At 47.4% G+C, this 15,842-nt stretch overlaps 2 protein-coding genes across 2 annotated transcripts in view; one reads left to right on the plus strand and one right to left on the minus strand.

Moving 5' to 3' along the window:
• SEC24C (SEC24 homolog C, COPII component) overlaps positions 1-15,842 on the plus strand; it is a 101,732-nt gene that overhangs the window by 19,079 nt on the left and 66,811 nt on the right. The gene's annotated exons all lie outside the window — the stretch shown is intronic.
• Positions 5,018-15,842, minus strand: part of SYNPO2L (synaptopodin 2 like) — a 37,231-nt gene continuing 26,406 nt past the window's right edge. Inside the window, 2 exon segments of the mRNA XM_010307604.2 lie at positions 5,018-10,205; positions 10,207-11,612. Coding sequence (XP_010305906.2) covers positions 9,270-10,205; positions 10,207-11,612 — 2,342 coding nt within the window. The 3' untranslated portion in view covers positions 5,018-9,269.

The raw sequence follows: 15,842 nt of genomic DNA on the forward strand, positions 1-15,842 counted from the left end.
GTATGCACAAAGCAAGAAGTAGTAGGAAAACCACAAAGTCTAGAAAGCTATTTACAGAGTTCTAGGAAGTAGCTGTGCAATGTGTGTGGGAAACCCAGCAGAATCAAATAGCAAGGAAACTAATTTTCTGATTCATGACAGAAATAGGGTTGATTGCTTGCATTTGGTGCAGCTTTGTACATGCAAATGACTCCCCTCCTTTAGCTCGTGTTCATTTTGTGGTGACTCTCCTAGTTACTTCTTCCATACGCACTTGGGTTGTGGTTCTAGGATGAAGGGAACATATCTCATTTTACTAGATTACTCAAAGATGCACATACCTTTCAGTTTCTATGTAAAGCAGAAATCCTACAGAAAACATTGTCTTCCTATTACACATTGTGTCAAAATCAAGTTGTCCACTGAATAAATCTAGAGTCTAAGGCGGGTGGGGACAAAAAACACAGCTGTGATTGTAGTAGAAAATCACTTGCAAAGAGAATTGCAAGCAAAGGTAATATAAAGAAACATCAGGATGCAGTCACTTTCCCTTTTTCCTAGATTTTGCGGAGTTGTTTTTGCTTGCACCAAATGTATATGAAACTTCAGCGTGGTAAGTGGGTTGAAAACACAAAGTGTTAACCCCCAGCACTGTTTGGAAGATCCTGTATAAGACTCCTGTAACATACCTATGGGCAATAATCAGCCTTTATACCCTGCTTGGAGTCAGGGCATGTATGGCAATCTCCTGGCCTAAAGTTCTCATTTTCCTCTTGCTTGCATCCATATAACCACTCTGTATACCTCACACTGTGCCTATAGCACAGCTCTTATTCTTCCTTGTTCATAGGCACTGTAGCACCGTGCTGCACGCTTTCCACTATCCAAAAGAGTGCTGTGTCTTTCACTGAGCCCAGCAGATACACCAGAATGATCTGTGGGGGCTGGATGGTCCAGATCCTGCCCCCACACTCCCATGCCAGTGATCAGGGAGTAACTTCCCAGAGCTGTGCCAGTGTAAAACAGGTGCAGGGGATAGCACAATTGAACTGTAAACACCCACTGCCTGCTCTGGGCACCATCACAGACCTTCATGCCCATGAAGGCATTTACATCTGCACAAAGCTGGAGGGTGTCAAATACTACTATCACAACTGACCATCTGTCCACACTTCACACTCCTCTGCACAAGTGCAGGTGGCCACAGAGGAGCAGGTCTCTTGGATGCTGGCCAAGCACTGCTCACTGCAGGTTGTACATATTTGTTTCTCTTGGATTGGTTTAGCATCATGCTGGGGATTTGCCCAGAGTGCCCAGTGCCTGCTATGAAGCCCAGTTGTGCTCTTTGAGATGCTGCCCTCCTATTCAAGTTCCCTGCATTATAAACCCTACTTATCAAGGGAGCTATTGCTTGTCACAAGGTGATGCCGTGTTGGGGGGGGCATTGTGAGAACAGACACAACATGCTGCTATATTGCTTAAACTCAGCAGCCCTTTGCCTCTCCTTTCCCAAAGGCATGAACTAGGATTACCTCTTAATTTTAGGAAGCTTCTACCTCCATTTTGATAATCATCTAAGAAATGAATGTGATTTATATTACGGGGTGAGAAGCTGAGAAATGCAGTTGCCACTATATGACACCTTCTTGCAGTCACTAGAGCGATGCTAAACTCTGCCTCCTATTTGCCTCTTGTCCGGGTTTTTCAATGCTGTTGTGCCTGTGGCTGTTGTCAGGCTCAAATTCTGAAGAGACCTTGGCCACCTCCACTTTGAAAGATGATCCATAGCCCTCATTCAGTGCTATGTGAAGTCCCGTTCTGTCCTTGCAACCCTGATCCTCCAGAGGTTATTTTCATCTGCTTGTGCATATCTACGTATACTGGGTGAGAAACAGGACCTAGGAGTGCAGCTGGAGCGTACTGCACAGAGCCTGAGCCTTGAACCTAGAAGGAATGTGAGAGAGGCTTTATCCTATTAGTATGGCACCAGGATTTATAGGGTGATTTAGGTAAAGCAGTCTTGCATCTGACACATATGCACCAAGGCATATCTTTAATTGAGATTTTCACCTCCTACTCTACCTTCCAATAAAATTATATGTCTCCATTTTCAGTTACCAGGCTGAGAACTAAATCCTGGTCCTTTCTCCTCTCTATGCACAGTTTTTTCTGAGAGTTAGAAATGTCTGGTTCACTAGTCTAGAAATGTCAATGGTGGGTCTAGCAGAGACTTCACTTGTGCCTTGCCATGGTGTTACTTTCAGCAGCTCAGTGACTTTTTCCACTGGGAATATTGTCCCAATCTGATATCTCTGCCATAAGTAATACAATGAAATCTGCATGGATAAGATAGGGCTCTTACTATTATCTTACGCACTCATGCTAGTCAGTGCTCAAGGTTTGAAGTCATTACAAGCCTTGCTTGATGAGCTGGTTTAGTTTTGGGTTGGATAGGGAGACGGGAATTTACCTGGCATGTGGTGAGGTTTGGTGGCTAAATTCAATCTTTGCTTGAGTACATGGAGTTTTCACTTAGGTCAGTGAAGTAGTACATGTGCTGCCTGTAGGACGTGTCAGCACTTCAGGGAGGAGTTTTTAATCATACAAGGAACTGTCTGTATCTCACTGTGACCACCTCCCTCTTTCCAAATATACCCTTTGCTTAAGTGGCTTTAGGAACAGCCTGCACAAAGCTTTGCTTTCTCTTTTTGCACTGAATTCTTGTGCACCTAATTTTAAATGGTCTAACTTAAAATTTTTGATGTCTGCAAAATCATTTCAAGAGCAGCAGATGAAATCTGCCTTGTTACACAGGGCTAGATGGACATAAGCGGTAGCTAAGACAGGTGTCGTCAGCAGGGCTGTCTCCTGAGCACATTTTGATCATGTGGAAGTCTGGCAAATGGCGTCAGTCTGGCAAATAGCCTTCACCATTTCAGTTTTCCAAAGACAGAGAATTACATCTTGACCCTGCTCCCCTTCTTCCCTGGAGCCCAGGACTGATCTGTGCTGAAAGTATTGAGAAGCAGCGGCTTTCAACATGATTCAATCTGTGCTGAAAAAAAGTTGCAAAACTCTTGATTTGGCTTTATTTTGGTTGTTTTTTCTTTTTAAATACATCATGTATAATATTTGCTATTTTAAAATTTTTCGTATATGCTTAATCTCTTCCACTTTTATACAGACATCAGGAAGACTTGTCAGTAGTTTGTAGCACCACAATAGGAGAAACAGTTAATGCCAGGCTCCCTCCTGCCACTAAGTGGGCTTAATGCACGATGAGATGTAGGACTGGGACAGAATATGTAAGATTTGATCACAGAGCTGGAGTGTGTGTTGAAATAGCTGGCATGCCCATGGTGTGTTACATGCTGGGCAGCCTGTTTGCCTGTGTGCCCCACACACTACTACACAGGAATCCCCTCCAAGCTGCAGCAAGCATCCCTGGTATGAGGCTGGCCTTCTCCTCTGGTATGTGGGACTGAGCCACACCATATGTGAACGCCAAAAGAGGATAGATTAGGAAGAAAGGATTTCCTAAGATTTTAAACCCTCCAGACTTAACATCACATCAGGTGAATGCCAAAACCCCAGGTAATTCAGAGAAGAACAGTGGCAACATCTAGTGGCCGTTGAAGCTATAGGTCTGTGCTGCCTGGGAATACCCTTATTCTTCATACATGCCACATACTTGCCCTGCTGTGCTCTTTGCTGGACACTTCTCCTTCCATCGGGTGTGATTGTTTGGGGGTAGATATCTCCACAAGGCACCTTAGTATTTTCTGGTTTCAAACTACCCTCTGAGTAGCACACTGAAGTCCAAGTTCATCCCTAGCCTGCTGCATAGCTGTTCAGTAATCCTTTGGCTTTGCTTTGGGTAAGTAACCTCAGGGCAGGCTCCTGTTCCACCTTTGAAAGTCTGTCTAGCTCCTTCTGACATAATCTGCTGTGAGAAGAAATGACTCTCACTTGAGAAGGTTGTAGAGGTTAACAGGGAATTTAATCAGAGCCCTGGACACAGCAACTGTCCTGCAATGTGTCAAACCATCTGGAATAGCTTGTAATCCTACTATGTCAGCTTTATTAAGAAAAACAAGATGCAGTCCTAATCTGCAGCCTGTGCATCTATAGACTTATTTCTTTGGGAGCTGTGCTCCTAGTTGGACAGAAGCTCAGGTTTGGCATCAGCAAACATTGCTGCCCCTTTGTCCGTTTCCTGTCCGCAAACCAATGAGAAATATGCTGGATAGTCCCAAGACCCACCTCCAGACCACTGCATAAGAGACCCCTCCTTGTAATTAATCTGAAAAACCTCCACAAAATGATACCTGGACAGGTGTCCGGAGTCAGCAGTCTAATCCTAGAGCTGACCCCAGCTTCTCCTGCAGTGCTCAGGAATTGCTGTCTGTGAGTGACATGCATCTGGGAAAGGTGACCTGGTAATACATGTCGTAAACTGAGCACAATGAACCTCTCAGGACCCAGAAATAAAGTAGACTTCAACATGAATTGGGTTAGGGTTAGAGTTAGGATTAGGCTTGGAGCCTGAGGATACAATGGGATATATCTGATTTTCTGACTGATTTGGTTTTCTGAACTCTTGGTTAATGTAAAGAATAAGTTGAATTGTTAAATGTGAGTTTATATTTGGATTTACCAGAGCTGACAAACTTCTGTTGATACTAGATTTACAAGCAGAGAGTAGGGTTTAGGTTAGAGTAGGCTGAGGAGCAGGGTTGGGGCAGGTGAGCTGGGACTGGCCTGTAAATTTTTTCACCCTGTCAGTAAGTGAGTGTTTTACAGCCTGTAGTACCGAAGTTTTGGATCTCATTGAAGTTTTTGCTTGCATGGGGCTTTTTTAATGTATAGGGGGGTTAAGTCCAACTTAGGTGTTTTTATTGCTGAGATATCCCGTCCTTTTTTTGACTCCTTATATTCTCTTGGCCTTAGTAATTTGTTGGTAGTGCTAACTGCATGTGCTGTACACATAGCAGTTCCTTCTGGGTGCCAAACAAAGGAGGCAACAAAATGCCACATGTAAAGTGCATATCACAAGTTTATTCTTCTGCACAAACAAATAGAAAGTGACTGTAATTGGAAGAAACACAAAGACAAAACAGAAAAGGAACAGAAGTATTTCCATAAACAAAGATGCCAACTCTGTTCTTCTGGGGTCACATCTTCCCAGACAGAGCACTGGTGCTGGGCTCCCATTTTCACATGACTGACAAGTTTCTTCTAGGAAGAGGGTCTGGTAGGGGATGCTGAATATTATAGCAGAAAGGGAGCATATTCTTTCTGAGGGACAATCTTGGATACTGTGCTTTTGTCTGGCAATCAGTGACTCCTCATCACACCAGTCTTTTCCAAGATTCTTCCTCTCAGCTGCTGCAGGATTGTGAGGTTATCTCTACCAAGCGTTCCCATCTATTCAGAGGGAAAGGACTGATACTTCTGAAGCAAAGATAAACCCCCCAGGTTTGCCATAGCTGCAATGTGTAACCTGTAGCATGCTAGAGAGGAGGTATGATAGGCAGTTTTAAATCAGAGCCCATGCAGACATCTTCAAATGCTTAACAAGAGGACACTGGGGTTTCGCCTACCAATGCAGCTTATAACTTAGCAGGTGGGAGCTAGAACTTGTCAAACAACTGTTTATGTCTGTGCTTGTTCAACAGCTGAGGAATTAGAAATTTGGACAGGCTCAAGACAAGCTTATGTGATTCAAAAGTATTCCTCATAACCTCACCTGTGACCTTTCTAACAGGTCAGCCACAATATTTTCATGAGCAGACACTAGCAGAGCTGCTTGAAGCCAGCAGTAGTGCAGTTTTCTTCCTTATAGCTTAGCAGATGCATCTCAGTATTATTTCTCATTTCATGCTACTTGCAGCCACAGGCCTTATTTGGGATACAGCACAAGCACTGTAGGCTTCATCTGCAACATCCTCTGCTTCTGCAGATCAAGCCCTGTGTCAGCATAGGATCCAGAAAAGATTGGGAGGGGCTGAGATCCATCAAACTACTTTGGCTTTGCTTCTAAACATAGCTTTGAACCAAGGATGTTAGAAGTGAAAGGCAGCATCCCCAGCCTCCTGGTTCTTTTCCTTGTTCTGATGTTTAATATTCATTCTCCAATCAGACCTAACTTTTTTTTCATCTCCTGCCCATTGCATTATCAGAAATGATGGGCCAAATGCAGTTATTCCACTCACTTGGGTCCTGACATCTAACATTCAACAGTGTTTGGCCATCACTCCTTGGCTTGCATCAGTGTCTCCCAGAAATCTGGAGTGGGACCACTGAAATACTTACTAACCACATGCAATCTCCCTTACATGCTAAGGGCAGACCTCTCTTTTTTTCCAGTGGCAAAATGAATTTCCCGTGACACTTAGGCCCTGAGAGCACTTACCTTTAGAGGCCTGAGGGAAAGGGACGCTGGAGTAAGATTCAGACTTTCTGAGGTTATTTCTTCACTGCAGAATTATCTTGAGCACCCTTTCTCTGGTCCATACAACCCCTCTCTACACCTGAGTTCAGCAATGCTTTGAACCTAGGCTAGCTTGTCTGTCTAAGGCTAGTGTCTAAAACCACTAGCCAGTGACAGACAGCACTCCCACAAGGAGACTAGAGACGAAGCTTTTGGAGCACTTGCTAGTCCTTTAGTTCCTTCCCAGAGCTTTCCTAGAAAAATAGAAGACGACTCCTTCCATGTTTCAGAAGAATCACAGAGATTCAGCTTGCTACAGCACACAGGATTTTTTTTCCAGAAACGCTGGCAATGCAATTCAGCACAGGTTAAGTGAGAAAGCAATCGTCCATGGCTGCTCCCCTTCACCAGAGCGAAGTGGATTCTAGCGACTGGAATTAACTCTGTGGTGACAACTTGTCATAAGACCTGCCCTCTGGGGCTTTCCAGGAATACACAGAATCACCTCATCAGTTCAGGTCTGCTGCTCTTATGTTGTACAACCATGTGCTTCTGGCTGAGCCACCCCTTTGCTCATTAACTAAAGGCATTCCCAAAGGTTTTTTTCTCCATCCTCTCCTATGGCTGAGTCTGCCAAGTGAGGTGTAAGTGCTATCCTCCTCCCTCCCTAGCATGCTCATCCTATGTTTCAGAGCCCCCAGAAATGTGCACTGCAAACACAGGTCTGCAGAACAAGCCCAGCCAGAGTGTGAAGGATTCAAAGGCAGGATTGTATATTACTTTTCCTTTTCTCTCATTCTCTCCCTCCTAAGCTTGTCTGGGACTAGAGCTGCTAGCTAGGGTTTCCAGAGCTCTTTTTCTTCATGGGAGAGCACACACGCAAAATCTCCAGCCTCTAAGAAAAAGTAGAGCCCCCAACTTTTGTGAAAAGAGCTAAACATTGTAAGCTCCAGCTGTGCAGAGGAAGGTTGGCTTGGACTTAGTGTGAAACCACACTAATTGCACTGCTTACAGACTTGGCATCAGCCCCATTTGCACTCCTTTTTTACTCCCCAGAACCTAGTTGTGTACATCCAAAATTTGTGCTCAGTCCCGTCAGAGAACAGCTTCTGCTTGAAGGAGAGGAGCAAGTCTAATGAGATGGAGACATGTCTCAAGCAGGGCTATGAAAGTCTCATCCTGCCTCCAGTACTCATTCCCGAGGGTCTAGCAAAAGGCTGGGCAACCCCTGCCCAGGAAGAAGTGGCAAGCCCCTTCCCTGCAGCTGGGGCATCTGTTGTGTTTGGGAGCCAATGCTTCAGGAGCAATGCTTTCTTGGTGTACTTGTAAGATCACACTGTAAAGGTGGCGGCTGCAAAAGGGGGAGCACAGGCAGAAGGCAAATGGCAGGGGTGTGTACAAACCAGAGCACAAATGACATGCACACACACATGCACTGTCCCTACTAATATCCTGAATTCTTCCTTGGGAAAGGGAATACTTTCTTCTTGTATGCCTTTAGTGTAGACATTAGGTCTGAGGCTAGCCTGGGACGTTAAGGAATAACCAGTCCTGTTTCCCCAGCATCACCAGCAAACTGAGCTCTGTATGTGTGTGTGAATGCAGACCCTCTGGGACTCTCAGAGCACTTCAGTTCTTACCAAATAGACCCCCAAGGACACTTAAATCATTTAGTATGAAATTCTACTTGTGACTTTGTTTTCCTGTCCTCCACTTCCATACTGAGAGTGTCTGTAAAGGGGCTCCGTTTTCCAACTCATCAGAGTTTTCAGCAAGTTTTATGTCATGACCCATTTCCAATCTAGCCACACTTCTGACCTAAACTAAACAAAAGATGATATGCAAATGCATATTCAATCCTGCCTCCTTTTAAAGCCAACTGTACCTCTCCCACGCAATCCTCCTTTGTACTTACAGCATCCTGTTCTAGTGGGACTAACACTGCAGGGCCTTCCTTGCACCAACCAGCCACTGCCTGAGCTTAGCTTTGACTTTGCGTATCCTGAAAAATGGATACTTCCTTCTGCAGTTCCTCCAGCTTGTGATAGCCCCACCAAGTCCATTCAACGCCCCTCTTTGGCAAACTGCTCCCGGACCTGATAGCCATGTTTAGCACCAGCTAGGATGACTCTCCTTTTTACCCCCAGCTCTGGTGGCTGGAGGAATGGGCACACATGGCCACCCTCCTGTGCAGGGCACGCTGCCCACACATGCACATGCAAACACCCCCACTCACTCTGCTCTCCCACCTCCTTTCCCATGCCCCTTCGGAGGTGAGTCTGGGAGAAGTGTCCAAGGCGAAGCCTCACTTCTACTTTCACTCGCTGCTGAGCGTTGCTGTGTGCATTTCTGTGCATGTGTGTGTGCACACAGGCGCATGTGTACAGACTGACAGACTCAGAGAAAAGCAGTCTAATAGGGAAGCTAGGGCTTCTGTACTGCAATCCCACTTTTGACCCTTTCTTCCTGGAAAGCTCTTGTCCCCCAATCTCCAAAGCCCTTGGGAAAGGAAAACCACTACTGCCTACATGTCCTCATGTGAGACAATCCCTGCCATTCACCCCTTCCAGAGGTGGGTTGTGCTGCTGCATGCAAGTTCCCAGTCTCTGTGTACCACACATGGGCCCCGTCTCCACATTCTTCCTCCTGCTGTAGCCACAGCCAGTAAGCCTTGCATGAAGCTGCCCATCTGAGACCAAGGGGAGGCTGGGGGAGAGGGTGGTGCAGAAGGGGAGTAATATTTTTTTTTCTCTTTTCTTCATTTTGTGTCACTCATCCCAATGTACTGAGCTGACATGAAAGACAAAATGAGCACTATCTCTGCAGAGCCACGGATGGGATCTGAGGGGTGCCTACCTCAGTGGTGGCCAAAGCTCGGCCTCCACACATTGGCCTGCATCCCTGTTCTCGCTGCTGAGAATTTGGGCCTGGCCACCTGAAACCGAGAGGCCGAGGCTGGGTTTGGGGAAGGCCCCCGGCCCACCTGACCAGGCTCTGGGGAGCTCTGGTACAGCTTAGGGGACTGGCTGAGCTCTACCTGGAAGGGTGCTGGTGTAGCGGGGGCAGAATAGGCCATTTCTGTTCTCCACACTGGCTCATCCAATGTGGTGGCCGAGCGGGGCACAAGCACGGTGGGTGTCAGGCTGCTTGAGGCTGGCATGGGAGCTGGAGTGGAGAAGCGACGAATCTCCTGGGTCTTGGCTGTTTTCACAGGGACTTGCTTGGCTGCTGTGAAGGACAAGCTAGTCTGCGGGGCTGGCTGACCAGGAGACTCTTGAATGCTGGGGCCTGGGGGATCCCCAAAACAGAACATGGCTGACTTTAATTGATAGGGCTGGTGGCGCATTAAATCAATGACCTTGATCCCTGATTTCTGGCCAGGTGCCTTTTTCACTTTGCTCTCTGCTTTGCTAGCCTGAGATTTGCTGGCTGCCAGGGGATAGAAAGGGGAATGCATTGGGTTGTAAGCTATTGGAGGGGGAGCCCGGATGTTGGGTGAATATTTCCAGGATGAGGGTAGAGAAGGGGAAGGAGAGGGGGTCCTGGGCTTGGACTCTGGCTTCAGCTTCGGTGTCGCCTCCACCACAAATTTGTCCATGCGGCTCTGGCGTTTGGCAAAGAGCTCTGCCCCCTTGCCTTTAAGCTGAGGCATGTCCTGGGCCCCATTTACCAGTCCAGCATCTTGCTGCTGAGGCTTAGGAGCCACTGGAGGTGGGGTCTTGAATTTGCGGCCAGAGGACTGCATGAAGTTGCAAGCCTCAGCACCCAGGCTGAGGAAGTCCTCCTCAGGGCCCAGACTCAAAGCCTGCCCCAGGGTGGTCACCTTTTGGCTTCTCATCCAGGTTCTGCACCAGAGATAAGAGCTCAGGGTTGGGTGAATTCTTCTTCTTATCCTCAATCTTACTGAACATGGGTTTTTTGTTGCCCCGCCGGCGAGCCTCCTGCAGGATGCCTGTGCGGGGAGCTGGCACAGCAATCCTCTGCTCCCTGGAGGTTAAGGGCTCAGAAGGAGGTCGTGGCATTGCTGGTGAAACAGCAGGAGAAGGCTGCTTTGGCATAGGAGAACTGCTTATCGTGTGCTGTGATGGTGCTGGACTAATATACAAAGAGGAAGAGGCTGTTCCAGGGACTCGTGGCTGGGATGCTGCAGAGGCCACCTCCCCTCCTGGCTTTGAGGGAGTTGACAGAAAGATAGAGGTGGTGGATGTCCGGGCAGTGCTGGCAGAAGGCTTAGTCTCTGGAGCACTTCCTCCCCCTCTTGGCTGTGACTCCCGTGGTGGTGTTGGCCTTCCTGGTGCGGGAATATACAGAGATGAGGAGCTCACTGGACTACGGTGCGTTGGCACTGGTGCATTGGCAGATGTTCCTGGAGGCAGAGGTGAGAAAGGGGGAACCACCACGCTTTGCCCACTCAGACTTTCACTAGGTTTTTTGGGTGCAGATGGCCTGAAGATGACAGAAGATGTTGCTGGGCGTTGGCCAGAAAAGCCAGGGGTAAAGGGCCGTGCAGACCTGTTGAACATGCTCGTTGAGCTTGCAGAGAAGGGGTCGGGGGTGCTTGGGGGAGGCGGGAAGAAAGTGGGGCTAGGGGGAGCCAGGAGCTGAGTGGGGAGGATGGCTGGCTGCTTGCTGGGCACTTGCACACCTTCCAGGTGGATGCTGAGGGGCATGCTGTCTACCTTCTGTGGCACAGGCATATTTCCGTTCACCGTGCCTTGCTGTGGCTGGGCAGCTGGGGCAAGCTGGGGGGTCTTCTGTGTTGGGACTTTCTCAATTGTGTACTTCCCAGCCCGTTCCCTCTGCTGCTCAAATAATCGTGCTCCTTTACCTGAGGCCTCACTCAAACCTTTTTGCTTCTCTTCCTTCTGTTCAGAGTCAGACTTGGACTTTTCAATGTCCAGGTAAGTGTTGTCCCAGTCTGAGTGATTAGTTAGGCTTCGGGCATCAGAGAAACCTTCCTCATCAAATTCAGACTCACTAGTTGGAAAAACTCCGTCTTCCTCCTCGTAGGAGCGGTCTTCGTCGACACTTCCAAAGCTTACCAATGTATACTTCTTAGCCCTCTGCCTGCGCTTCTTGAACATCAGCACCCCCTTGGAGTGGGGGTTGGGTGCATCTGTCAGCAGGGATGCAATGGTTCTGCACTTGGTTTTGGCTTCCTTCACATTCTTCTCTTGGATGCTCTCGTGGCGGTGGAGCTCTGCAGGAGACAAAAAGGCAAGCTCAGAGCTCAGCAAAAGGCTGGGTGGGCAAAGATGGACAGTGATATGGTGATAGGTATTCTAGTGCCTATACAAGGAAACACACTGTCACTCCCTGCCCTTCTTTTTCTTTCCTACCTTTGCTCATAGTGTCTTTAGGAACTGCTAATAGAAACCCAGGTGCAGTTTTCTCTTTCCCTGCAAACACAATAGAAGTCCATGCAGGTGTGGGGAGGGAACTCCCCCAACTCTGATGGCCAGTCTCTGTTTCCCGGTCAGACCTGGGATTTCCTATTTCTGCAGCACGTGTCCAAGAGTCTCAGGCTGTCAGCATTTTTACTGTGCCCTTGCTCCTGGGAATTTTTACCATTTACTTATCACTCTGAGGGTGGAGCCCTGCTCTTTGTAGGCCTCTCTGCCATATGGAGGATTCCCAGGAGCAAGTAATCTCTCTGGCCGTGAGAGTTTGGGAAGCAGCCGCTGCTACTGTTAGCACCCATGCATGTGAGCAATGGGAGAGGTGCTCTGCGGGCACAGCCAGGCTGCTCCTGCTCTAGGCCCTGCAGTGCCAGCTACAGAGTCAGTGTCTTGAAGCAGCAATGTGTGTAGGGCTGTTCACTGCTCTCTGTACCAGCCCTGCAAAAGCAGGAGGCGTGTTTTCACCCTTGCTGTAGTCCCTTGCCTGTGCCCCAGGCCCAGCAGAAGAGCATTTGCTCCCAAGCAAGAATCCTGGACCCCCCACAACTGATCAGCCAGGCCAGAAGGAATCCACTTAGACAGGCTTGCTTGGAAAAGCCAACACCTGTTGGGACACTGGCATGAAAGTGTGGGATAACCATTTTCCACCTGCTCTGCCAGCCCAGCGGTCAGTGAAGCCCCAGGGAGGAACATTGTGTTCTCTGTCTTGCATGCAGGGAAAGCAGGGAGTGAACAAGATTCAGTAGTAAAACCAAACTCAACTGCCCTAAGGAAAGTATGGACATGCCTTGAATTGGTGTTCAAGTGACAGAAATCAATGCTAACCTTGCATAGAAAAAAACCCACATACCTAAACCCTATATAGACTAATTTCTGATTTCTTTCATTTCATCCTTTTCCTTACTCCAGTTGTCTTTTTCCCGGCATGATAGTACAGATGAAACATCCATCCACTGCCTGCATCTAATAATTAGTGAAAAAACTGTGTAGAACCTTGTCCAGCCCTGACATTCTCAAGAAAGAGGTACAAAATTATGCCCTGCTGAAGGGAGAGGAACAGGGAGAGGGAGAAGAAGAGGGAGAGTAGAGCTGCAGGCAGTGCTGGGGGACAGTATTAGCTCAAGACAGGATGGAAGCTGCTTGGTCCTCTCAGGATCTCACTTCTGACCATTTTATCAGAGAGCATTCATTCAATGGGGACCTGCTAATGTGGCAAAGTTACCTGCAGTGAGGGACAGGGAGCTTAGCTAAGAAAGAATGCTAGTTTTCCTGAGGGCTGCACATGTCCCCCAAAACCTGGCTAGGCTGCACAATTGTGGCAGGTGTCATCATTCCATACTGCACCAGTGTAACCACTGTTACAGAACAGTCATCCCTTCCAGGAAGCTTAAGATAAATGCAAGGAAAGACTCTTCTCAAGGTTTGCAGCCATTCTGTAGCACATGCTGCTGCTTTGGGATTTCAGCGAGGGGATTTCTGTGGTTTGACATCACCTCATGTAGATGCACAGTCCATTCCTCCCCTTTGCACCCAGAAAACTGGAAACAGCAAAATTAATGCCGAAAAAATGGCTCACTATTTGTACTTGCACTTGCTCTCTGCAAAAATTTCCTTACAAAATGACCCTGCCTTGCTGAACCAAGACTGAAGTAGTGTCCAGGTTTTTGTGGAGACTTAGTGCTCTTCAGGGCAGTCGTAGGGTTGCCCTCAAAGACCTGCTCTCCACGATGGAAACGAGCTATAGTCCCTGAAGGTCTGTCCACTCCACTTTTACAAATCTGCACGCATGTGTCTCTGGGGATTGTTCACAATGGAGGAAATGAGAAGTTTCTTTCTTGCTACAAGCATCCTTGCTACAAGCTACCACACCTCACCTGGCTTGTATTTTGCTTCTAAATTTACAAGGAAGAAGAGCAGCACTACAGAATCTCAGTAAAGTGCAGAATATGTAAACTCCGGACCCTGAGTGACTCACAGAGGATTTCTGGCATCGGGAGCTAACAGCTAAGGAGCTACACCATCCAAAGTGTCTGTGCAGCCACTTCTGACAGCAGAGTACCATGAAAGCACTCAACTCTAGAGCCTGGGCTAGCAAATACTGTCAGAGACAATATAACAGTAGACAGTCTTGGCTATGCCTCCACCAACTCTTGGTCCTGGCACAGCATTAGCATCTATGTACAACTTCCCTAGGAAGTTGCTCTGAACTACCCTGTGCTCTGAAGCAGCTGGCAAGTGAGACTGTCTGGGACCTGCTGCTCGCCTCCCTCTTTTCTTCTTCTTACTTTCCTCCTCATCAAAGGCTAAAGCACATAACTAATTATACCAATCCTTCCAACAGAAAAATGATCATGCTATTCAGTTACAATCTCGCTCAACAGTTTAAGAAAAAAGAGAAAGAAATCTTCCTGAGATAACTTGCTGAATGTAAAGAGCAAGAGTGAAATCAGAATAGGCAAAAGAACAGGGGAAGGAGAGGAGAAGAAAAAGGAGAGGAGAAGAGAGGAAAGGGGTAAGAAAGGAAAAGAGAAGAGAAGAGAAGAGAAGGGAAGAGAAGAGAAGAGAGAAGAGAAGAGAAGAGAAGAGAAGAGAAGAGAAGAGAAGAGAAGAGAAGAGAAGAGAAGAGAAGAGAAGAGAAGAGAAGAGAAGAGAAGAGAAGGGAAGAGAAGAGAAAAAAGAGGAGACATCTGTACCTGCATAAGGCTGATCCAAGCTTGAGAAGGCAGAGTCCAGACCTGGAGAGCTGGGCATGTCACAAAGCCCGTTTAATTCACAACTCCCCATAAACAGAGAGAGAGGCAATGAGAGAGAAGCAAAGCAGTTCCCTGCTGGAGCAGAACCAAAACTCGGAGGTGTCCAAGCCCTTTGCTATCAGCTCCACAAGCCTTTTAAAGCCTCTCTTTTGTCTCATAGGCATTGCTGCCGAAAGCCATGAGGTCACTTTGTCTATTTTTGTCTTCTTAGCTTCATCACTGAGCAGTGTGATGGACATTGTCACCTGGCACTTAAACACCCTCCTTCTTTCCCCCACCCTCTACTCCCTATGAGGAGAAACTCCTCTTTTTTATTTAAAAATAAGAAGATATACTCTATACTCTCACTGCTTCTGTGGTACAAGTTTGAGCTTAGTGTTTCCAATCCCTCAATGTCCAGCATTTCTGTGCTAAAGAGTCCTTCAAAGAGATGAGACTAACAAAGTGCTCATGTCCAACATGGACAGGCAGAGAAATCCACCTAGGAGGAAAGCAACTTTCCTTGTCTGAAACCCTCAGAAAGCACCCAGCTCCAGGTAAACATAAGAAAGAAAAGAGAGAGAGGAGGCTTTCTTTTCCTATGTATATCAATTTCCTTCCATGTCTGAGGAGAACCAGTCCATGTTACAGGTTTCTGCTGCGTACCAGGACTAAGGAACATTTAACAGAGGAGCATTAGGATCCTGGGTGCCTGCAGTGAAGTGGTTTAGTTGAATTAAAATGGAAGAGACTGTTACCTACACCACTGAATAGTGTAGCTATGCCCAGGGAGGGTGATGGAGCGTTTGGAGGTCAAGGAGTGGTGTTTTGGCAGCACCATTCAGGGCTCCAGTGCTGGAGACTGAGAGATGTTGAAAGATGAGATGCTGATAGTGAGGACTGGGTTGGACGGGAAGGAAGGGAAGAGAGGGTGCTGGGAGTCTACAACTCTCTGCGGTTGTGGCCTGCTCAGTATCTCCTCACACTTTGGCTAGATCTCGTCTTACTGCCTCTTTCTGTATATGAGAAATAGCTCCTGTGAGAGAATCCCAGAGCCATGGCCAAGGGACACTGGCCTGTGATTGTGGATGCCCCATCCCTGGAAGTGTTTAAGGCCAGGTTGGATGGGGCTTTGAGCAACCCCATGCAGGGGGTTGGAACTAGATGATCTTTAAGGTCCCTTCCAACACAAACCATTCTTTGATTCTATGATTCTCCCTCCCAACAGACCCAGCCTTAGCAATACAGTAGTGCAGAATCCAGCAGACCATCTCCAGTGTTAGTCTAGAAAAATGAAGG

Source organism: Balearica regulorum, chromosome 7 (assembly GCF_011004875.1).
Source record: "Balearica regulorum gibbericeps isolate bBalReg1 chromosome 7, bBalReg1.pri, whole genome shotgun sequence".
Taxonomy (NCBI): Eukaryota; Metazoa; Chordata; class Aves; order Gruiformes; family Gruidae; genus Balearica; species Balearica regulorum.